Here is a 24,694-nt window from a genome sequence, read left to right on the forward strand (position 1 = left end):
ATAAGATATTTTTGCATCCATTATATGGCTCTGCATAGGTTTCTGGTGCTGTGAATTGAATGGCGGATCGTATAGAGGAGACTTTATCTGACAAGTGGGTAATTTTCTCACACAGGTCCTGTAAAAGTCTGATGCTGGATTTAATGTTTAAACTGGATTTGACATACAGAATGACGCCTCCTCCATTGCAGAGTAACACTGAGTAGTTGGCTGGCACAGCAGCTTCCAGAGTAGGTCCCTAGTTCTGATTCAGCCATGTTTCCGTAATTAAGACTAGGTCTGAAGCCTCTATTAGGTTGTGATTAATGCTGTTTTGATGTTTATAGACCTGGCATTGCAGAGTTCTGATTTAATATTGTAGTTTGACTTGACAATGAAGCCTGTATTCCTAGCCCCCGACTGGGGCCTGCATTCAGGAATGTGGCAGCTATCCCTGTTTAAGGCAGCATATCCTTGTGCAGCTTGCTTGCAGGAAAACACTGCAGATTCAGCCCGGATGTGGGCTTAACCACCCTGGTGTTCTAATTCCTGCGGCCAGGCGGCCGCGGGTGTTCCCCCCCCCCCCCCCAATATATTTTCTTATTGGTAATGTAGCTAGCCTAGCTACATGACTTCCCCCATTGGCTTGGCTCCCCTGTCTACCTCCCCCCCCCCCCCCCCCCCCCCCCGGCAATACTTGCGCCGCGTCCGTGATCCCGCAATGAACGTGATTTCCTGTTTGGGCTTCTGTCGCCGCCATGGCGACGATCGGACGACAGCATGACATCATGCGGCGTTCCGATCCACCCCATAGCGCAGCCTGGCGGTGATTGGCCAGGCTGCGCTATGTGTCTCGGGGGGGGGGGGGGGGGTTTCTTTCACGGTGGGCATCGGCGGGGAGTGGCGGCGATCGGATACAACATGTAGCTAGCAAAGTGCTAGCTACATGTTTTTTAAATAAAAATTGATAAAGACCGCTCCTAGCTGGAGCTGTCCACTCCGGCGTTCATGGACAAGCTGAGCTCATCCATAACGCTAGGGTGGTTCATGGAAATAGGCCCTTCAAGTTCTGGGTCCTTTACTGATACAGATGTAATTGATGTTGTTTTGGTGATGTGTGAAGATTGCTTTGCCTTTGTAACACCATTATGAGTGCCTGCTCTTTTTGCTCTTACCTCTTCTTGTTTTCTTAAACCCAAGGGATTTTAGGGGGATAATCAAAGCAGAAACTATTTGTAAAAGTTCAATGCTGACAGAAATTGCTATGTAGATAACAATTTTGGAAGTGTATTTGAATGTTGACATTTGGACAGCTGATAAGTATCTTGCTGAGATCAAAGGGGCCTTTGCAAACTGTATTTCTCCAGACAGGGAGATGCACCAAAGTTGTTTAAAACAGTTCCTTATTTTTACATTTAAAAATGATTCAAGAATAAATGTAGAAATAGAGACAGTCATGTAACAAAACAACTCACAGGATGTTTTTGCCATTTCGGCTACTTACAGAAAGGACAAGGAGCTGATGGTTGAATAAAGTTGAATTTCTGAAACGTCGTCTCAGAAAGGCCAGCTCCTAGCAGACTAGGGATGTTCAGTCCAAGTCCAATTTGATTCCTGTTTAAATCTCAGCCATCCAAAGTAATCCACAATTTCTGATGGGCTGTAGTTGTAGCCAGAGAGGTGATGCATAGGAGACCTCTGTATTTGTGTCCTGTCTGCGCACAAATGTATTTGAATGATATAAATTCTGAGACGCTGCAGATCAGCTTGAGAGAACTGCAGCCAGCTTAGGCATGTTCAGTAAGTTTTCTTAGTCCTACTAATGGTTAAGCACCATAGAAAATAAATCGGATACAGGTGGGGACATCAAACTTTGAGAGGAGCTTAAGTGGAGTTTTTTGGAGCAGGTGCAGAGACAAGCAAACAAAACTAAAGGATGGAGGGTCTTACATATTGCTTTTTGTTATAGGTTCTTAAAGGATTATTGTGAGCGAGGGAAATTCTCAGACTTGGACCTCATTGACAATCTTGGTCCAGCAATGCTTCTTAGCGATCGTCTGACATTCTTAGGTTGGTATTGTATAGTGAAATTCAGACTATGAAATATCATTGTCCGTACAGCTGCACAACTCTTATAAATTGTCTGACGGTCTTTCCAGGGAAATACAGGGAATTTCACAGGCTCTACAGTGAGCAACAATTCCAAGAAGCAGCCCGGTTATTACTGTCACTTATGACTGCCCGTATTGCTCCAGGCTCATTCTGGCTAACTTTATTGCTTGATGCCCTTCCCCTTCTTGAACAGCAGCAGGTAAGACTAAAAAAGAACTGACTTAATTTGGGGCCTAATTTTACATCTGCAGAGTAAAAAGTACGCCGATTTTGCACGATGACACCTAGTGAACTCCCCCAAACACCTCTTCTGGATACAGAAATAGATCATCTGGATGATCAACCAGAAATGTGCAATATATGTATTCTCTTTCCATAAAGTAACAATTTATGACAATTGTGCCAGATAAGATTATCTTCAGACCAGATACAACTTGCATTGCTGAAATGAACTCAATTTTACCATTCCCACGGAGGTTATTGTTCCCTCCTTTTGTACCATTCACAAATGTAAAGACATTTTATTTATTAGGCATCAGATGGGCCATCTTGGTTTACTTAGAACCTTGTGGCTGGATAGTGTACTGGTTAAAGCAGTAGAATCAGCCATACTATGCCAGGGGAAAAAAACACATATATAAGTAGATAAATACTTGATCTACTTACATAACACATGTATTGTATTGTCCATGTTTTGATTTCAGTGAATGTTATATAGTAAATGATGAGAATTCTGTTCCTGGTGGGGGCCATGTCTTTTGCCAACAGTTAAGGCTAACTCGTGATGTCATTTCTGCCCTTTACTTTTTTTTCTTGTCTCCTCCAATCGCTGAGTCGCCTCAGCCTTGCTTGTAAACACAAGTGATTGGGGGATTAGGTTTCAGATAAGCAGTGGCAGGGAAATAGAGAGAAGAGGAGGAATAGATTATAGATAAAAAGAACCCCCAGCATGCAATTCTTTGGCACGACTACTAAAGTGCCAGTGCTCCTTAAGTATGTGATATCTCCAAATCATTACAGCGGAAAAAGTTTTGAAAGTTTTGAATGCAGGATTAGCATCTTTATCACCTAATACACTCAGACCAGTTGCTGTTGAAATTTGATTTTTATGGTGACGATACCGCTTTAAGGGCTCTGCCTCTGACACAGGAGACCTGGGTTCGAGTCTCGGCTCTGCCTGTTCAGTAAGCCAGCACCTACTCAGTAAGGAGTTCTTAGGGTAAGACTCCCTAACACTGCTACTGCCTACTGAGTGCGCTCTAGTGGCTGCCTCACAAGCTCTTTGAGTCCGACAAGAGAAAAGCGCTATACAAAAAATGGAATTATTATTATTATTATTGAAGGCGATTTGAGTGCCTCAGTCTATCTAAGGCTTGTTTCATACTGCAACGTAAAACGGACATTTTTTGTCCTTGTCAGATTGCAAAAATTGACAGTCAAACAGATCCTATTTATCTATGAGATCCAAAAAGTGACAGTCAAACATATCTATTAAGGTGCCCATACACTCGTCAGATTGGCAGCAGATAGATAAGAAATGCATCTGATGATCTATCTGATGCGTTTTTAGAACATTTTTTACCAGGATAGAATTCCAATAGATTTCAGTTTGAAATCTATTGAAATTCGATCTGATGGCATTTTTTTGCCATCAGATTTCCATTAAGGCCAATGCAAACTGATAAGCAATCTCATCAGATCGACCTAAATTTTCCACCCTGCCAGTTCGATGGAAATCCATCGAAATCGGCCATCGATCGGTCGATTGGCCAACCGATTTGCTATCGATCGATCGGGATCGATCGGCCAGAAAATCGGCTGAGTGTATGGGCCCCTTTAATGTGATTCAGCCCTCTCGCTTCAGTTGTCCTTTAAAGAGGGATTGTCAGCCACAAAATCAAATTCCATTTACCCACTGCTCTGTGTGTAATATGTAGCCTGCAACCTTACCCTGCATTGCAAGCACTCAATATTTATTACAGCAGAAACAATTCTGAAAAATTGACCTCCATCAGCCTGGCTCTATGTTTGCCATTGCCAACTAGAAGGAAGCTTGCCATCATGGAAAATTGACTTTTTTTCCTGTTGTCAATCTTGTCCTCATGACCATAACGTCATATTGGATAAAAAAAATACTTTTAGAGGCTGTACACGTGTTAGTCTTAGCAGAGAATTCCCTGACTGAGAGCCGTCTAGCACGTGTACTAAACTTTGCTGCTGGTTTGCTCATTTGCTTACAAAAGTTATGGTAGCCTTTAAAAAATTGCTGTGTTTATTATTAATTTATTTTTCATATAATTGTTTTTAATTGTGCATTTTAAAAACATTTTTTATGAATGAGAAAAATAAATCTAAGTATAGTGTATACATAATATTTTTATCATTCATTTATATAGCGCCAGCATCTTCTGTGGCGCTGTACAAAAGAACATATGGTATAACAATATAAACAACACCGTTAACCTCACAAGACAAAGGTAGATTAGTTTATGCAAAAAAAAAAAATTACAGATTTTTACATAATGGTTAAAGATATTCACACACTTTACACCGGATTAAGAGCCAAAAGGGAAAGAGAGCCCTGGCTAATCAGCCTTACAATTTCAAAGGTTAAAGGTTACGACAGTAGGTGAAGAGAAGCTGTGTAAAGGTACATACACACGTCTGATTTTTCCAAATATCAAATTGGGCGTGCGTACAAACGGTCGTTCAGCTGACAAGGCTGGTTTTCACTGAGCGGATCTGTCAAAATCTGCCTCATCAGCTGAACGACCGTTTTTTACACACCCAATTTGACGTCCAAACAACCGGTCCGAACGACCGGCTGTTTGGAAAAATCAGACGTGTATATGTACCTTAAGAGATGGTAAAATGGTGGTCAGTTGCCAGGGTGTCCTGAGAGAGAGAGAGAGAGAGAGAGAGAGTGAGTGAGTGTGCTTGCATAAAGAGGCAAATTTTTTTCAAGTTGCACTTAAAAAGGGAAAGTGTATGTGAGTGACAGATGTGTTGAGGAAGGGAGAGGATCAAGAGCAGTCTTGGAGGCGTAAGTGAGAAGAGGTCACCAGAGTGGAAGACAAGATAACATTGTTAGGAGAGCAGAGATTGCGTGAAGGATGGTAACAGGAAATCGGTTTGTTTAGATAAGGAGCTAGGTTGTGAAGTGATTTGTAAGTGAGCGTCAGGATTTTTAATTGTATCCTTTGTGTAACTGGCTAGCGGATAGGCCACAGAGCAGAAAGTTGCCGTAATCCTAGACGTGAGATTATCAGGGCATGCACAAAAGTTTGGTAGTATCGAAGTACCATCAACTGAGATTGTGATGTCGGACAGGGGCAAAGAATTGTATGGTGCAGAAATAACTGTTTCAGTCTTGTCCATGTTGGGTTTAAGAAAGCAGGAGGACATGGAGGAGATAGCATTGAGACAGTAAGGAACACGAGTTGTGAGGCTTCTTTCACATTACCAAACGCGTGCAGGAGACTATTTCCTGCATGTGTTATTGACCTGCGGCGTGACGTTGGAAGGTTGCGGTACGTAGCTGATCAGTGGCAGTAGTTCTAATTTACCCGACGTGAAAACGCTGCAGCTGGACGTTACGAAGCTCCCAGATGCGTTGTAACGTGACGGTCTTGAACGCTTCTAGTGTGAAGGGTAACATGAAAGTGAAATAGACTTTTGTGTTGCCTTTCTAAAAGCAAACTAAGTGATCTGTCAAAACTGATCAGCTCCTAGTGTAAAAGAGCCTTTAGAGTAGCCAAGTAAAGAGCTGAAAGGTAGATTTGGGTATCGTCAAGGTATAGGTGATTTTGAAAGTAAAAGGAACGGATTAGCTGACGAAGACCATAAGCGTAGATGGAGAAAAGAAGAGATCTGAGGAATGGTCCTTGGGGAACGCAATGGTCCTTGGCGAACGCAAACAGTGAGGGGTAGTGGAGAGGTGGTAGTGCCGGAGTGAGAGACTGAAAGTCCTATATGTGAGATAAGAGGAAAACCAAGAAATGGCAAGACCCTGAATGCCCATGGATGAGAGGATTTGGAGAAGGAGAGGATGGCCCACTGTATCAAAAGCGGAAGAGATAGCTAGGAGGATGAGAATAAAGGCCTTTAGATTTAGCCGTTACCGGGTCATTGGTTTTTTAAGTGGGGCAGTTTTGGTTCAGTGGCTTGGGTGGAATCTAGATTGGAAGTCATCGAACAGAGAATTTGCAGCGAGGTGATGGCATATGTCTGAGTAAACGTGGTGATCAAGTAATTTGGAAGAAAAGGGGAGTAGAGAGATGGGACAGAAGTTGGTCAGGGAGGAGAAGTCAAAAAGTATTTTTTTTTTTGTTTGTTTTTAGTGAAGGCATGATGAGGGCTTGCTTGTGTGTCAAGCCTCTTTTTAACTTTGGAAGTGCCCAAATCTTTTTTTTTTTTTTTTTTCACCAGTACGGTTTAGCTAGCTTTAGGGTCAATAAAGGCAGGCAGAGTGAGCAGAGGATGCAGGGAGGTTAGGCCCTGTTCACACTTGCGTTTTGGCAAGTAAACGGACCGGATCCTGATCGGATCCTGACCTGATCCTGATCAGAACCGTACGGTTCCGATCCAGATCCGGTCCGTTTGTATCAGGCATGCATCAGGCTGCCATCCGGATCCGTGGGCCAAAAATAGTTAAATTTAAATAAAAAAAAATGTTGGGGTCAGCAGAAGGTGCACCTGGTGCACCTGTAGAATCAGGTTCCTCCACTGCAGGCCTCACCTCCACCTCCGACATTCTGCCAAACAGCTCCAGCACGTCTGTCACTGCTGCTCCACTCCAGACATGCTTGGCCCATGTGTCCCCATCCGAAATGGCCGCTTGGATACGCCTAGGAAGTGGGGTAGAACGTCAGGTTTTTGTAGGCAGTGTGTTCTGTGCCTTCTGTTCCCCATTGGTTTCTGTGTTCCGGATGGTGCTGTCAGGCTCAGGTCTGGCTCCGGTCCGGGTGCGTGGGCCGGAGATCCGGAGCCAAAAAATAGCGCATGTTGAAAAAGAGTCCGGATCCGGTCCGGCTCCGTACTGTACGGAACGGACACGTGTGAACGTCCGCATAGACTTTACATTGCTATGGGGAACGTACGTTCCGTTTGTACAGTATGCGGTCCGGATCAGATCCGGAAAATCCGGATAGCGAACGGTAATGTGAACCGGGCCTTAGTAGTGTCTGGAGTTGGAAGCTACTAGTGTTTCTGACAGGGCTGTGAAACCTGTAAAAAAAAAAAAAAAAAACACTCCAATTCCTCAGACTCATTGACTCTGACTCCTAATTTACATATTACAATCTTGTTGATTGAAAGTATTTAACATTAAAGGCATTTCTTCACTGCCAAAGCTTAGGAATTTAAAATCTATATAAAGATGGCATCTGCTTTTGGAAACAGAAATCTCCTGGCCAGGAAGCTGACACTTTACCCTGCCAGCCATTCTGGCCTGTCAACGTGGATACCCCAGTATGTTATTTGTATAATGCGATTCACCGCGAGCCACATATCTGCTCGATTCCAGCGTGTAGCCCTGCCACCTTGCAGAAAAAGGAGTCTACCTTTTCTATATCTGATATAGAAAAGGCCAGGACCATTTTCTGCAAGGGGTCAGATCTGTGCCCCGCAACCCAGCTGATACGGGGTTCCAGTGAATCTTATTAAACAGACATTGTGATGTGTTAAGCATTAGCGTACCTATGTATTTTTTTTTATGTACACCAGAGATGAAATTTAACTAAACTTAGGATATTGCTGTAGAGTAGCTGTTAACCTCCTGGGGACTGCCTAACTCCGATGGGCGTGGCTATGGCGGCAGCCCCAGGACCGCCTAACGCCGATCGGTGTCAAGTCCTGGGGCTGCAGTTTGCAGGAGATTGCGCGCGCATCTCCTCATTGGGGGGTGGAGCTCCGCCCTTCCTTCAGTCTCCGAACGGCCATTGCCGCTCGGGAGACTGTTAGACTGCAAAATCACCATCTAATTACATGTACAGCGCTGCGATCAGTAGCAACACTGTACTGGGTACAAGAGAGCGATCGGTAGGGTGAAGCCTATGAGACCCGATCACAGTGATTGGCTGCCTGCAGGGAGGGGAGGGGTAAAGAATATTTTAAAAAAGGTAAATTTAATAAAAAAAATATCAATATTTATAAACAAAAAACAAACACTGGGGGGGGGGGGGAAATCAGACCCCACCAAAGGAGAGCTCTGTTGGTGGGGGGAAGGGGGGGGGGGGAATCACTCATGTGCTGTGTTGTGCGGCCCTGCAGGCTGCAGCTTGTCCAGTAAAAATGTGCCTGGTCTTTAGGGGGGTTTACCACTGTAGTCCTCAAGTGGTTAAATAGAAATCAAAACTAGTCCTTGGTAAGAGTACTTGTAGAGGGTACAGACAGAAACGAAGAACATTCATCAGGCCTTAGGCAATATAACTGTGGGTACATCTAAGAGTGATGTGCAGGTACTCTGCAGGAGAATGAGGGGATTCTTCCTCTATTACACATTCTTCAAGCACAATTTTAGCTAGGTTTACGGGTGATAGACAGCACCTCTATATGTACAACATTCTCAGGGGTTTTACAACAGCTCTGCAGGGAATACATCTACAATATACAATACAATAACATTTCTATAGCGCTTTTCTTCCATATGACTCAAATCGCTTAGGCTCTCTCAGATTCAGTAATTGGTAGTAGGATGAAGTATTCACACAACAAAACTTATGTTTCTGCAAATGCCAAACTGAACAGGAGCGTTTTCAGTCTGGAATTAAACACGTCCAGGGATAGAGCTGTCCTGATCGGGAACAGTAAATTCGGGCGCCTGAGGCAAGTGGACAAATCGGGCGCCGCCATTCACTCCCATAATAAATATCGTTTAATGGGCGCCCGACAGGAAAAAAGGGCGCCGGAGAAAAATAACGTTTTATAAGCGGCGCCCGGAGACTTTTACTGTTTTATAACTGCTTCTCATGATTACACATTATTTTATGATTTATAATTTTTTAAACATTATTTTTAAACGAAAAACAGTACAATCTTTTTTAAAACATTATTTTTAAACGAAAAACAGCACTATTTTTTTCACACGTTATTAATGCTTATCACAGGGGGGTCTTAGGTTTAGGCACCACCAGGGGGGTCTTAGGTTTAGGCATCAACAGGGGGGTCTTAGGTTTAGGCACCACCAGGGGAGTCTTAGGTTTAGGCACCATCAGGGGAGTCTTAGGTTTAGGCACCATCAGGGGAGTCTTAGGTTTAGGCACCACCAGGGGGGTCTTAGGTTTAGGCACCAACACGGGGGTCTAGGGGTTAGGGGTAGGTACAGGGAGGGTTACTTACTATTTTTTTTTAAACGTTATTATACGTTTCACTTTTTAAACGGAAGATTAACGTTTTCACAATTGCCAATTTCATGCACATTATTTAATGATTTATAACTTTATAAAACATTCTTTTTAAACGAAATATAGTACATTATATTTTTTAAACGTTATCCATGTTTATCGTTTAAAACCCGGCGCCCTTTTTTCCCAGCGCCCCTTTTTAACGTACGCGTCCTGATCTGTGTTGAGGTAAGGAGTTCCAAAACGTAGGGGCAGAATGACAGAAGGCTCTGGAACCAAAAGTTTCCAAGTGGACTCTGGGTAAGACTAGATTATTAGAACCTGTGGATCTGAGAATGCGGGGATTGCTACGCAGCTGCAACATTTCTTTAATGTATCCAGGGCCCAGATTATTCAGTGATTTAAATGTCAGTAGGCCGATCTTGAATAGGATCCTCCATTCTATAGGTAGCCAGTGAAGGGAGTGCAGGACTGGCGTTATGTGGCAGTGACGGGGTTGGTTGGTTAGCAGTCTGGCAGCAGTATTCTGTATCAGCTGTAGGCGGTACAAGTCCTTTTTTGGAAGGCCAGTGTAAAGAGCATTGCAGTAGTCCAGTCGGGAGGTAATGAAGGCATGAACTAAAGTTGGTATATCTTCTGGGGGGATGTGGTGCTTGATTTTTGCGATGTTCTTCAGGTGAAAATAGGATGATTTCACCACAGCAGAGATGTAAGTTTTGAAGTTTAAATCCCCATCAATTAGAACTCCCAGGCTACACACATGATCGGAGCTGCGTAGATCCATGCTTCCTACTCCCAGTGGTGAAGACTGCAAGTTAAGTTGTTTTGTTGTCATGCGCTGCCCTCCGATCAGAAGGACTTCAGTTTTGTCTGCATTTAGTTTCAGCCAGTTGTCATTCATACATTGCTGTAGTTCACGTAAGCAGGCGTTTATAGTTAGTTGGGTCTGTCACACCAGGCTTGAAGGAAAGATATTGGCCTCGATTCATCAAGACTTACACAAATTGGTTAACGACAGTTCAGTAAAATACCAAATTCGTTAAGTTGGTTTCAGGATTCATCAAATTTATCTACAGCTGTTAGCGAGCATTCGGTAATAATTTGGTAATCATTCGTTAGTGATGCTTTAAACGGAAGAAAGTGCAATTCATGAAAATTAAAGTGGGCGTGGTTTAGCGTTACATTAAGGATTAGTTATCTCCTTCACTGCTCTGTCATTATTCCTGTCAGATCATTGCTGACAGAGAAGATGGGGCCATTTGAAGTGGTTATGTATCAGCTGAGAGTGATTTAAAGGCGCAGAAGGGCAAGAATAAGGTCTAGAACCATATCAATTTGCAAGAGAATAGATTTATTTGCTATAACAGGACATCTGCATTTCTCTTGAATCATCTTGTAAGAGAGCACAGGCAGTGCCAGGGTTAACTAATTTGCTAGCTGCACTATATTTTTTTTTAGAAAAGGCTCCTATCAATCCGCAGCTGGCAAAATTGTGGGTTTGTCCCAAGCCACTTCCAGAATCCTGGTCCAGGTGTTAAAGAGACCCAGAGATGAAGCACCCTCATGTATTTTATTACATTTATCAGTGGGAACATGACAGTAAACACCTACCCTGCTTTTAGTTTCATTGTTATCTGCTTAATTAGTCTATTAGCAACTGTGATAAGAATCCACCGACAATTCAGTCGAGGTTTGACCTGGAATCATTATAGCTGAGTCACTCTTCTGTGAAGTCCTTTCAAGCCCAAGCCTTCCCCCTCCTGGCTTAGATCTTCTGCTTTGCATACTGAGAGCTGTGATGACATGGGAGGGGGCTGCTCCTGAGAGAGAAGCTCTGTGGCTGTAATATGATCCCTGTGTGCTCTGTGTGCACTAGATTCTCATAGGAATGAAAATGCAGTTATTATCAGTGACACTTCCTACAGGCAGATCATACCAATATGAAAGCACATAGATGAAAGGCTGCATTTAGCCTAGATAGCAGCCTAGTCTCATATAGCCTAGACAGCACATCCAGAACACCTCATAACCTGGAAGCAGAAGTGATATGAGCCGGCGGCCATATTTGATTTTTCCTGGAGCAATAATGGATAAAAAACACTAAAAAAGGCACACCAGAGCGGCAAAATTATCAGGTAGAGCATTTATTCTTTACAAGCTATCAACTGATATGTTTATTTTGTGTGAAACGTTCATCTCTGGTTCCCTTTAAGCCCTATTCACAATGTTGCTACGTATTCACTACGAATGCGGAAAAACCTTGATGAATACAACTAGAAATCGATAAACTTCGAATTCGGTAATTTAACAAACTGTAAAACGTTATCTCAAGGACAATGATGAATCAAGGCCATAGTTGGGTGTCGTCCGCATAGCAGTGGTATATCAGGCCATGTTTTTGGATTAGTTTTCCAAGCGGTAACATGTAAATTGTGAAAAGCAGGGGAGAGAGGATTGAGCCCTGGGGCACTCCATACTTAAGTGGTACAGGGGTGGACAGGAAGGGCCCCATAGACACTTTTTGGGTTCTTCCACTCAAGAAGGATTGGAACCACTGAAGAACTATGCCATCAATGCCGCAGTATTCCTGTAGCCTGTTTATCAAGATGTCATGGTCAACTGTATCAAAGGCTGTAGAAAGGTCTAGCAATATGAGGATGGAGCACTCTCCTCTGTCTCTTGCCATGAGCAGTTGGTTGCATATATGGATAGTACTACTGTGTAACTTAATTCAAAGTCGCCAAACCCAATTTTAACAACCTATTAAATTAACTGATTTCATGAGCAAAGGGACTACATAAATTTGCATATAAAATTTGTATAAACCTGCATTAATGAAGAAATATTTGCATATCATTGACCATCACTATTAGTGACACAACTACACATCAGGCTTTATTCTTACAGCAGAGATGTTATTTATTATATATGTTACGGCCAGAACCCGAAGTTTGGCCACTTCTAGTTCTGGCCGGCCACTTCGGGTTCTGGCCGGCCAATGCGCGAAGTGGCCGCTGCGCTGCGGCCAATGTTAGAAATGGAATGATTCCTCTGAGGTTAATGTATCTTCTGGCCGCAGCGCAGCGGGCAAACGTATAACAACTTAGTGAATTTATTGCAATTCAGCCGGCGGCAATGTAACAATTCAAGCCGCCGGCTTTTTTTTTTTTCTGCCTCTCTCTCTCCTCTTATGGGCAGTCGGCGGGGACATGCGTGTCCCCGGGAGTCGTTCGTGGCGCCAGGGCAGCAGAGCGGGGAGGCTGCAGACATTGCTTCTGCCAGCACCCGCTCTGCAAGAACAGCAGGATCCCCCTGCCGCGACGAACGACTCCGGGGGGACACGCGTGTCCCCGCCGGCGGCCCATAGGAGAGCGAGAGAGGCGGGGGGGGAGGAGAGAGAGGCAGAAAAAAAAAAAGCCGGCGGCTTGAATTGTTACATTGCCGCCGGCTGAATTGCAATAAATTCACTAAGTTGTTATACGTTTGGCCGCTGCGCTGCGGCCAGAAGATACATTAACCTCAGAGGAATCATTCCATTTCCACTTCGCGCATTGGCCGGCCAGAACCCGAAGTGGCCGGCCAGAACTAGAAGTGGCCAAACTTCGGGTTCTGGCCGTAACATATATAACAGATTCCTGTGTGCACATCAGATGTACAGTCACAATAAGATATGTATATTTTACTTTAAAAATACGGTGACTTCTTTATTAAAGCAGCACAAGTAACTATTTTTTGATTGGGTTACTTCATTTTTGTGAACGAAGCACTGCTATTACTATGCATATACTGTGTTATTTATGATGATTATTGTGTGAGAAATAGAACATTTTTATCATATTGTCTCCTTTAATTAAAGTTTAAATGTTTTAGGAGTCAGAAGCGGTGCATTTTTTCCGACTCCAGGTACCCAAACATTTGACTCCACAGCCTTGGTTTCTGAACTAATGGTCTGCAAGGAGTGTGTGTATAGACTGGATGGAAGGAGAGAGAATTTAAGTTAAGACAGACAATGGGAGGGAAGAGTTGATAAGGTGGGATAGGGATCAATTTCTAGTGAAGATTAGTTCAAGCATGGGATGCAGTGGTGGACCAAAGTGTGATGTAATAAGTAACCGGAACTTAGAGGTTAGTGTAGATGAGGGATGTTGAAGTTCCTGATGACAGGGAATGTCAATGGACAGGAAGAGGGAAAGCCATGCTGAGATGGTCTAAGAAAGGACTGGCTGACCAGGTGGACAATAAATTACAGCAATTTGAAAGTGAAAGTGGGAATAGACTCGGATTGATTGGACTTCAAAGGATGAAAAAGAAAAAGGCTGGGGCAGGAGGAAGGGGGCTGAAGGAACAGTGTTGGGAAACAATGATGCCTACTCCTCCACCATGTTTATTACCGGGTCTGGATGTGTGGCTCAACTGTAGGCACTGCATGTATAACAGTTTGACCTATGTCTTATTGTTTGCTTTATTTGACTTTTTTTTTTTTTTCACCGAAGGTTATATTCTCAGCTGAACAGACATATCAATTAATGCGATGCCTTGAGGACAGAATGGCAGCAAAGCTGGACCCCATCATTGTAGATGAATGCCAGAAACCTCAGGTAAAACTTTCAAAGGGAGTTTGCTTTCAAAAAGTTAATAAAGATGTACTTCACAATCACAGCTGCAATTAACACTTGTTTACTACGCATTCTGGCTCCTATCTGTATGGATGTAAAAATAACAGAATATGACTGTTATGGGTCTGGGTTACCATAAGAGGCTAAAAGAGACTGAAGAGCCTTCTAACTAAATTTGTTATAATACAGCTTTATTTAAGCAACTGTGGTTTCCCAGGATGCATCACTCCCAAATAGGCAAATCCTCTATGCCCCTGAAAGCCAGACACACATCCAGAACCACTGGTCTATAGTGAGCCTATAGCTTCCAACATGCATAAAACCTGTTTAGGACTTTCTGATCCTCATCAGTGCATGGCATGGATTGATATGGCCCTATGGGACAGGGCTTGGGCCAGTACTACAGAATACCCAGATAGCTCATGGTGACCCATAACCACTAGGAAAGTACAATATAAGGGGCTAAAAGAGACCGAATAGCCCTCTTACTAAAGCAACGCTGAATACAATTTTGCTTTAAGACAACTGAAGTGAGAGGTATATGGAGGCTTCCATATTTATTTACTTTTTAACCAAAATCAGTTGCCTGGCAAACAGCAGGTATTTGCAATAATTAAGCTTTAAAATATTTGAGGTGAAGGAAAGAAGTTCAGTTTAACCTACCTGGGGATTCTTTCAGCCCTCTGCAGTCTATCAGGTTCCCCATTGTGGTTCCAATCCATTCCAGTGTGCTGCTGCTCCCTCCGAAAGATCTGTAGGTCACGTGCCTCAATTGTGCTCCTATGGCTTTTAGCGTTGTGCACATATGCAGTTTAACTTTGCAAACTGCGCATGCGCAGAAAGCTCCAGGCTAAAGCGATCAAGAAGGCATGTGGCCTTATGGAGGATTCTCAGGGTTTTCTTAATATTCCAAATCACTCACCGAATGGGAGATGCCCTGTCCAACTGCCAAAATTGTGTGTGCGAGCAAGTAGGCTGGCCGCCCAACATCTTTATAAATCCTTGCCAATGCATGCTTTTAACCTCCATCATCCAGCTTAAAGTTGCTGAAAAACGGTAAGGACGAGTTGGGCTTGTCCATGCCATGAGGGAAAAACTTTTCTGCTCTTTTCACTTATATGGGCTTCCCTAGGATCGCTTGATGCATGTGGGCACACTGTGGGTAGTGATCTGTGCTACCGACTGTGTGCAAACATCCATCCAAGGGAATACCACAAGCAGACGTGGCGGAGCAGAGAAGCTGTGGCGGCTTCCCTGCAGCGATCTCCCCACCCTACATCGATCAGAGGGCTCCGGGCCCCCGCTCCTTCCCCACGAGATTCCTGGCGCTTGCAGGGAAGGATTACTCACACTGCCTCTGTCCAGCGGCAGTTGCACATCCTTCATTGCCATGTACAGCTCGCATCACGGTACTGTGGACAGTAGACAGAGCTGTACGGCAGAGGATGTGCGATCGCCACTGGACAGAGGCAGGGTGAGTAATCCTCACTTCCTGCACCGTGCAGGGGATCTGGGGAGGGGTTGCGTCTATACTAACCTATCCTGTGGCATCTTTACTTGGCTAACCTATACTGGTATAACTATGCCTGAATACTGGTATAACTATGCCTGGCTAACCTACACTCACCATTGGTGCTGATCACTTGTCGTATACCTCTGATAGCTTTCCCGGTGTCTTTCGTGTACCTTTGGCAGATTTGCTTCTCCCTCTGCGATTACATGTTCCACGTCGATTGGTGTTAATGTAGTCAGGGCCACACAGCATCATCATCTGGCAGAAAACTATTTTTGTGTGTGTCTTCAGTTCAATACAATACAACTGTATTGAATTTAATATTAAAAAAAAAAATTTGATTTATTAAAAAAAAAAAAAAAAATGCTAGAAAACGATTTGAAATTTATTGAACCACTGCACAGAAATCCTGGGAAAATTAAATGCCATGGAGGTTAAAGTATAAAGTAAATGTTTACGTGCCCCCATAGTCCTTATAGACTAAACATACATATATCCAGGCACATCGCCTCTAGTTAGGACATTAAATAAATTATTAGGGAAAGGGAGGTGCTGAAGGGGGTGTGGCTAGAAAACAGCAAAAATCTATTAACCCTTCGCACACTCACATGCAAATGTTCACACAATTGCATTCACAGATTCACTCATCCAGGCACAACTGTTATCCCTACAGCTAAATTAAAAGCCAGGGTTTTAGTTCACAGAAGAATGCATTCTTATGCTTAATCACCTATACTGCGGTATAGGTGATTAAGCATAAGAATGCATTCTTCTGTGAACTAAAACCCTGGCTTTTAATTTAGCTGTAGGGATAACAGTTGTGCCTGGATGAGTGAATCTGTGAATGCAATTGTGTGAACATTTGCATGTGAGTGTGCGAAGGGTTAATAGATTTTTGCTGTTTTCTAGCCACACCCCCTTCAGCACCTCCCTTTCCCTAATAATTTATTTAATGTCCTAACTAGAGGCGATGTGCCTGGATATATGTATGTTTATTCTTATCATTGACCCCTGTGGCTAGGGTCCAATTCAGTGCACTCCCCCTTCCCCTGTATGTTTGTCAGCATGCAGACAGCTTATGCTGGTGTATGCGCATTGTGCACATGGACACATAACATTAGCTCCCTTGTGCGATTGGTAAGATGCACTGTCTTTCCCAGGAGAGGAAGTTAGGATGTGTGCTCCTAATCCATTGATAGGTTTGATGCAATGAATGTGTTTGCATGTCTGCACTATGCATGTTACAGGGCCAGAGTTAGGACACCTATGTTTACCTGGGTACTTCTGCGCAGTATAGGTGATTAAGCATAAGAATGCATTCTTCTGTGAACTAAAACCCTGGCTTTTAATTTAGCTGTAGGGATAACAGTTGTGCCTGGATGAGTGAGTCCTTATAGACTAGTCCAAAACCTGTCAGTAATTGGAAAGAAAAAAAAGTATAAAAACATTGTGTGGCAGCTACATAAATGCAACAAAAATCTTAAATGTAAAATATATGTAAACATAAACAGATAGTATGTTTCTTCCAGAGTAAAATGAGCCATAAATTGTCTCCTATGTCGCGGTCACTTACAGTAGGTAGTAGAAATCTGACAGGTTAGACAGGTTTTGGACTAGCCCATCTCCTCATGGGGTGTTCTCAGAGTTTTCTTTATTTTCAAAAGCACCTGCTGAATGACAATTGCCTCGCCCTACTGCCAAAGAAGTGTATGGTGTGAAGGGAAGCTGACCAGCATCTTTATATAAATCTTTTTTCAGGGAGTGTCTTTTTATAGAGAATAAAAGCCATGCTTAAAATCCCTTATGGAGAGATTGACTAGCCCAAAACCTGTCTGTAATGTCAGATTTCTACTGCTTACTGTAAGTGACAGCAACATAGGAGAAAATTTATGGCTCATTTTACAGTGGGATGCGAAAGTTTGGGCAACCTTGTTAATCGTCATGATTTTCTTGTATAAATCTTTGGTTGTTACGATAAAAATGTCAGTTAAATATATCATATAGGAGACACAAAGTGATATTTGAGAAGTGAAATGAAGTTTACTGGATTTACAGAAAGTGCGTAATAATTGTTTGACAAATTAATGCACCTGCCTTATTTTATCTATTTTATTAATTCCAAAACCTTTAGAACACTGGCGTAACAATAGGGGATGCGGCCCCTGACGTCGCGGGGAGGCCCGGGGCCCCCCTAGGGCCCACTCAGGGACTTTTGGGGGGAAGGAGGGGTGGCAGCGGCGGCGGCGGCGGCGGCAGCCTGAAGCTGAACACATTACCTCCTTCTCGCTGGAGGTCTTCCGATCTCTAAGAGCAACTTCCTGTGTAAACAGGAAGTTGCTCTTAGAGAACGGAAGACCTCTGGCGAGAAGGAGGTAATGTATTCAGCTTCAGCCTGCCGCTGCTGCCCACTGCCACCAATGATTGCAGGAGGGGGAGCGCTGAGAGGAGAGCCCGAGGTGAGGGACCCCTCCTGCCCCCTAAAAGTCCCTGAGAGGGGGGGGGGGGGCAGATTTTTTTTTTTTTTTTTTTTGCAGGGGAGCCCAGAGATTTATAGGTACGCCCCTGCTTTAGAACTACTTATTGGAACTCAAATTGCCTTGATAAGCTCAGTGACCCCTGACCTACATGCACAGGTGAATCCAATTATGAGAGTATTTAACCACCCTGGCGTTCTGATTAAATCGCCAGGGTGGCTGCGGGAGGTTTTTTTTTAAATAAAAAAAAAACTATTTCATGCAGCCAAGCCCACTAGAGGGCGCTCCGGAGGTGTTCTTCCGATCGCCTCCGGCGCCCAGAATAAACAAGGAAGGCCGCAATGAGCGGCCTTCCTTGTTTTGCTTACAGCGTCGCCATAGCGACGAGCGGAGTGACGTCATCGACGTCAGCCGACGTCCTGACGTCAGCCGCCTCCGATCCAGCCCTTAGCGCTGGCCGGAACTTTTTGTTCCGGCTACGCTGGGCTCAGGCGGCTGGGGGGACCCTCTTTCGCCGCTGCTCGCGGCGGATCGCCGCAGAGCGGCGGCGATCAGGCAGCACACGCGGCTGGCAAAGTGCCGGCTGCGTGTGCTGCTTTTTATTTGACGAAAATCGGCCCAGCAGGGCCTGAGCGGCAGCCTCTGGCGGTGTTGGACGAGCTGAGCTCGTCCAGACCGCTCAGCAGGTTAAGGGGGTCAATTGTAAGTTTCCCTCCTTTTTTTAAATTTCTCTGAAGAGTAGCAACATGGGGGTCTCAAAACAACTCTTAAATTACCTTAAGACAAAGATTGTTCACCATCATGGTTTAGGGGAAGGATAAAGAAAGCTGCCTCAGAGATTTCAGCTGTATGTTTCCACAGTTAAGAACCTATTGAGGAAATGGAAGAGCACAGGCTATGTTCAAGTTAAGGGTCGAAGTGGCAGACCACAAAAAATATTGGATAAACAGAAGCGACGAATGGTGAGAACAGTCAGTCAACCCACAGACCAGCACCAAAGACCTACAACATCATGTTGCTGCAGATGGAGTCACTGTGCATAGTTCAACCATTCGGCGCACTTTACACAAGGAACTGCTGTATGCGAGTGATGCAGAGGAAGCATTTTCTCCGCCCACAGTACAGAGCCACTTGAGGTATGCTAATGCACATTTGGACAAGCCAGCTTCATTTTGGAATAAGATGCTGTGGATTGATGAACCTAAAATTGAGTTATTTGGGAAGAACAAGGAGTGTTAGGGCTTGTTTCCACTGTTGCGACGCGATTTCGGCCGCATTCCGACGCTTGTAAAAACGCATGCGGATGCGTTTCCACATGCGTTTTTACCCGCGATTTCGCATGCGATTTCGCATGGCAGGGTGCCATGCGAAATTAACCATGACACTGCCAGGGCTAAATAAAATTGAAAAAGGTGCGAAATCGCGGGTAAAAACGCATGTAACAAACGCATGCGTTTTTACTATTAAATACATTAGCGGCGATTCGCACGGATTCCCGACGCAGGCGAAATCGTTGGCTCTTTTGTGCGTTTTTTTCACGCTGAAAAAAAACGCACCTCAACAACGCTACAGTGGAAACAGGCCCATCCACTTGTATTACATGTGCGGATCTGCATGCGTTGGACGCATGCAGATTCGCGATAGTGGAAACGAGCACTCATGCATGGAGGAAAAACACAGACTACACAACATTCCAAGAAAAATACCTGCTACCTACAGTAAAATATGGTGGTGGTTCCATCATGTTGTGGGGCTGTGTGGCCAGTGCAGGGACTGGGAATCTTGTCATTGTTGAGGGACGCATGGATTCCACTCAGTATCAGCAGATTCTAGAGACCAGTGTCCAGGAATCGGTGACAAAGCTGAAGCTGCGCCAGGGCTGGATCTTTCAACAAGACATGACCCTAAACACTGCTCAAAATCCACTAAGGGCTCGTTCCCACTATCGCGAATCCGCATGTGTCCAATGCATGCGGATTCGCACATGTAATGTAAGTGGATGGGCCTGTTTCCACTGTAGCGTTGTTGAGGTGCGTTTTTTTCAGCGGTAAAAAAACGCACAAAAGAGCCAACGAATTCGCCTGCGAGTGGAATGCATGCGAATCGCCGCTAATGTATTTAATAGGGAATTCGCATGCGGCTATGGTATGCGAATTTTCATGCGAATTCGCATAGGTACCAATGTAAATTCACACAGGCAGTGACATGGTTAAAATCGCATATACCTTCACCTATGCGAATTCGCATGCGAATTCGCGGCAAAAAACGCATGGGAAATCGCATCCGCATGCGATTTCATCAGCGGTGGAATCCAGGCGATTCCGCACCGCAATAGTGGAAACAAGCCCTAAGGCATTCATGCAGAGGAACAAGTACAACATTATGGAATGACCATCTCAGTCCCCAGACCTGAATAGAATTGAAAATCTGTGGTGTGAATTAAAGAGAGCTGTCCATGCTCGGAAGCCATCAAAGCTGAATGAACTAGATGTTTTGTAAAGTGGAATGGTCCAAAATACCTTCAACCAGAATTCAGACTCTCATTGGAACCTACAGGAAGTGTTTAGAGGATGTAATTTCTCCAAAAGGAGGATCTACTAAATATTGATTTTATTTCTTTTTTGTTGTGCCCAAATTTATTCACCTGCCTAATTGTTTAAATAGATCATATAGGAGGTACACACAGTGATATTTGAGAAGTGAAATGAAATTTATTGGACTTACAGAAAGTGTGCAATAATTTTTTGAAGGACTTTTTTTTTATCATAACAACCAACAATTTATACAGGAAAATCATGATGAAAAACCAGGTTACCCAAACTTTCGCATCCCACTGTACTCCAAAAGAAACTTGCTAATTACACAGGTCTGCAAAAAGTTTTTTTGAGAGCCGTTTCGGTCATTCCAAGTAATCTTTATTTTTTTGGTGCACTGAATTCAAAAATGACCTCTGTTTTGTTGTAGGGCATCATGTTTCCTGACAATTTAGGTAACTGTTAAATAAGGCAATACCTCAAAATAAATGGAAATAAACTTAGAAAATTAAAGTTTTATTACAATATATTCATGAAAATCTTTTTGAACTGAAATTAGTTCACCTACACATAGTGATGGCCCGAACATCAAATTTTCGGTTTGCAAACGCAAATTTTCTGCAAAAGTCCACAAACTGGTGAACCGCCATATACTTAAATGGGCAGGCGAATTTTAAAACCTATAGGGACTGTTTCTGGCCCCAAAAGTGATGGAAAAGTTGTTTCAAGAGGCCTAACACTTGGACCATGGCTTGCCGGTGGGGGATCTATGGCAAAAGTCCTACCAAAAATTATGTAGTTGACCTAGTCATGTTTTAATCTCTAAAAGGCAGAAATCACAGTACATTCCTAAATTTGTGGAATTAAGTTCTTTAAAACGTCTGGTGTATGTACACGGCAATATGGTAGTGTAAGGGTTAGGCCCGGTTCGCACTGACAGACCAAACGCCGAGTTTAACACAACGCAAACAACCGCAAAGACCTTAACCACTTTAAGATCTCTGGTACGCATATCTATGCCTCTTTAAACATCACGTACAGATGGGGGGGAGTTATGCGTACTGCTACTTACCGTTGCATTGACGATCCCTGCACCGTTTTCGGTCGATCCACCGTCGCAGCCCCTCCATCTGTGCTCAGGATGTGAGAATCTTTTATTCTCAATCCGATCACTGTTCCCGTGTCTTCCGGGAGCTTGATATCTTCAGACAAGCTCTCAGACAGACACTTCCATGTTATTCCGTGTTCTATTAATAGAAACATGGTCTCAGTAGCACCATCTTGTGGTCAAAAAGTAAAAATACACCTAATTATACCAGTATACGGTTTTACATAGAACATTCATTATTTTTTTTTATTACTTTTAACCGTTTCCAACCCTGCCCCACAGTTACAGAATTAAAACACTTGTTAAAAAAATTACATCATTTAAATTTTTTTTTTCATAAATAGTTACCTTAGGGACTTTTCTAATATGGATGTCATGAGAGTATATAACTATTAATTTTGCAAAAAAAAAAAAAGTCTCGTAATAAGTGACATATTAAAAAAAATCCCTAAACGTAAAAATGCTCCTTTATTTCCAGATAAAATATTATCACCATACATTGTACTAGGGACGCAATTTAAATGTTGTAATAGCTGGGACAAATGGGCAAGTTAAACATGTGGGTTTTATGTATCGAAGCACGTTTTATTTTAAAACTATAATGGCTGAAAACTGAGAAATCGTTTTTTCTTTTTTTCCTTATTATTCCCTTTACAATGCATATAAAATAAAATAATTCATAGCAAAAACTACCACCCAAAGAAAGCCCAATTTGTGGCGAAAAAAACTATATAGATCATTTCAGTGTGATAAGTAACAAAGTTATCACTGAATGAATGGGAGGAGCACTGAAATGTAAAAAGTTGTTTTGGTTTTTAACCACCCTGGCGTTCAAATACCCCAGGATCTCCGTGCAAAAAGTGTTTCAATTAATTTCCAATAATTTTCAACAATTTTTTTTTTTTTTTATATTGAATTAAATACAGGTTATTGTATTGAATTCAGTTAAAAAAAAGCAGTAGGAGAACAGAGGCGCCAGCAGGATAAAAGCGGATAAAAACTTTAAAATTTGCTGAGAGGAAGCGGTGGACTTACCTCCATAAAGCAGACACGAAAGACTGTCTGAATAGTAGCAAAGTCCACCGCTTCCTCCCAGCAAATTTTAAAGTTTTTATTCGCTTTTATCCTGCTGGCGCCTCTGTTCTCCTACTGCTATACCGTGTCCACCCCTGGTGGAGGGGTGATCTACCCCCTTTCGCATCTACAGAGAGCGACTTCTTATCCCTGAGTGAGGACAGGTCTAATCTCCTCACCTGCCTATACAGTGGTTGCCTTTGTGGTAACTCACGTTTGTGAGTATAATTTTCTCACGATAACCTTTACTTCATTTATGCTTAACATACTACACTATATTGGGCTCTCAGTTTCTCTACACTTTATATCAGATAAAAAAAAAGTTTTCTGCAAGATGTTGATGCTGTGTGACCCTGGTGTCAACGCCGATCAACGGGGGACATGTGATCGCCGAGGGAAAAGCAAAATCCGCCAGGGGACATGGAAGAAGACATTGGGGAAGCTGAGGGGTATGCAACGAGGGATCAGCATGCCAATGGTGAGTATAAGACCCAGATGTATAGGGAGCAAGATGTGTAGCCAGGTATAGTTGGCCAGATGTATTACCCAGGTATAGTTGGCCAGATGTATTAGCCAGGTATAGTTGGCCAGATGTATTAGCCAGGTATATAGTGAGCCAGATGTATTAGCCAGGTATATAGTGAGCCAGATGTATTAGCCAGGTATATAGTGAGCCAGATGTTTTGCTAGGTATATAGGAGACAGATGTGCAGCCAGGTCTAGGGAGCCAGATGTATAGGGAGCCAGGTTTGCAGGTGCCTCTGCCCCCCCCCTATTGCCCCTGATCCCCGTACTCCCTGACTGTGGCCGGGTGTCCCTAGCCGGGGATGTGTGTGTGTTTCCCCTTCTATGCGGGCTGGTGGTGTCCTGCGGGGATCCCCCTTCTGTGGGTGGAGGGGTGTCCCCTTCTATGGGGGCTGTGGGTGGCCTCTCCCTCCTCTTCTCCCCACCCCAATCACCCGTGCCCCTCCAATCAGGAGCCCTGATCTACTCACCTGAGGGCTTTCTCCTGCGGCGCACTTCCTCCTCCATCGCAAAGTCTCGTGTTCTCTGTAATTACAGTTACGAGGTTTGGTGACGTCACTGTCAGCACATTAATGTTATAGATTGATACATGTTGGTGAAAAGCGGACAGAAGTGCACAGATGGAAATGGGGTCTTGGTGATGACATCAGCTGAGCAAATCCATTGTTTTTACTAGTTGACACCTCCAGCACATAAATGTTCACCTCTTTATGTAGTGGTGTGTAGAGGCCGCCATGCTTGTGCACACGTTGGTGGGGTGAGCTGGCGATCGCGGTTTTCCAGCCCCTATGGTCGGGCTGAGGTAGTTCAATAAGTGACCTAAAGAAAAACCTTAATTCTGCACTGAGGCCTTATACAGGGGGCAATAGTGGATACTATAGATGCCTAGTAGTGGTGTTGAAGGATTTTTGGGTTATGATCAATGAACTACTAGGACCAGCAGACCTATCTCCAACAGCTAACAGGTGCACTGGACATGCACAACTGCAATATAACAATAGCAAGAAAAACAGCCCTTACAAGGGTGATTTATCAAGTCTGTGCACTACTAAGACCAGCAGACCTGTTTCCAACAGGTAATGGGTGCACTGGACACACAAAACTGGAATATAACAATAGCAAGAAAAAGAAAAACAGCCCTTAGAAGGGTGAACTACTGTAGCACTAAGCACTGACTGCACCTGTCTTCAACAGCTAAAGTGCACTGTGTGGACACACCAAACAGCAATATCACAAGATCAAAATGCAGCCTTTAGAAGGGCTGTTGGGGCTAAGTTGATGGGGAATTGGTACTGTAGCAGCAAGAAACTCCACTGAGGACACAGAACACAGGCTTACTAGCTTACACTTTCCCTAATAGCAGTACCACTCTGACTGTGGCTGCTGTGAAGGAGAGAGTGGTAAAACAGCCGCTGT

The 24,694-nt window shown here is 43.6% G+C and overlaps 1 protein-coding gene across 1 annotated transcript in view; it reads left to right on the forward strand.

The window, feature by feature from the left end:
* The window catches only part of NUP85 (nucleoporin 85), a 203,380-nt gene that overhangs the window by 175,948 nt on the left and 2,738 nt on the right, over positions 1–24,694 (forward strand). Inside the window, exons 16-18 of the mRNA XM_068261938.1 lie at positions 1,949–2,049; positions 2,139–2,290; positions 13,928–14,032. Coding sequence (XP_068118039.1) covers positions 1,949–2,049; positions 2,139–2,290; positions 13,928–14,032 — 358 coding nt within the window. The remainder of the gene's footprint in view (positions 1–1,948; positions 2,050–2,138; positions 2,291–13,927; positions 14,033–24,694) is intronic.

This window comes from Hyperolius riggenbachi, chromosome 12, assembly GCF_040937935.1.
Source record: "Hyperolius riggenbachi isolate aHypRig1 chromosome 12, aHypRig1.pri, whole genome shotgun sequence".
Lineage (NCBI taxonomy): Eukaryota > Metazoa > Chordata > Amphibia > Anura > Hyperoliidae > Hyperolius > Hyperolius riggenbachi.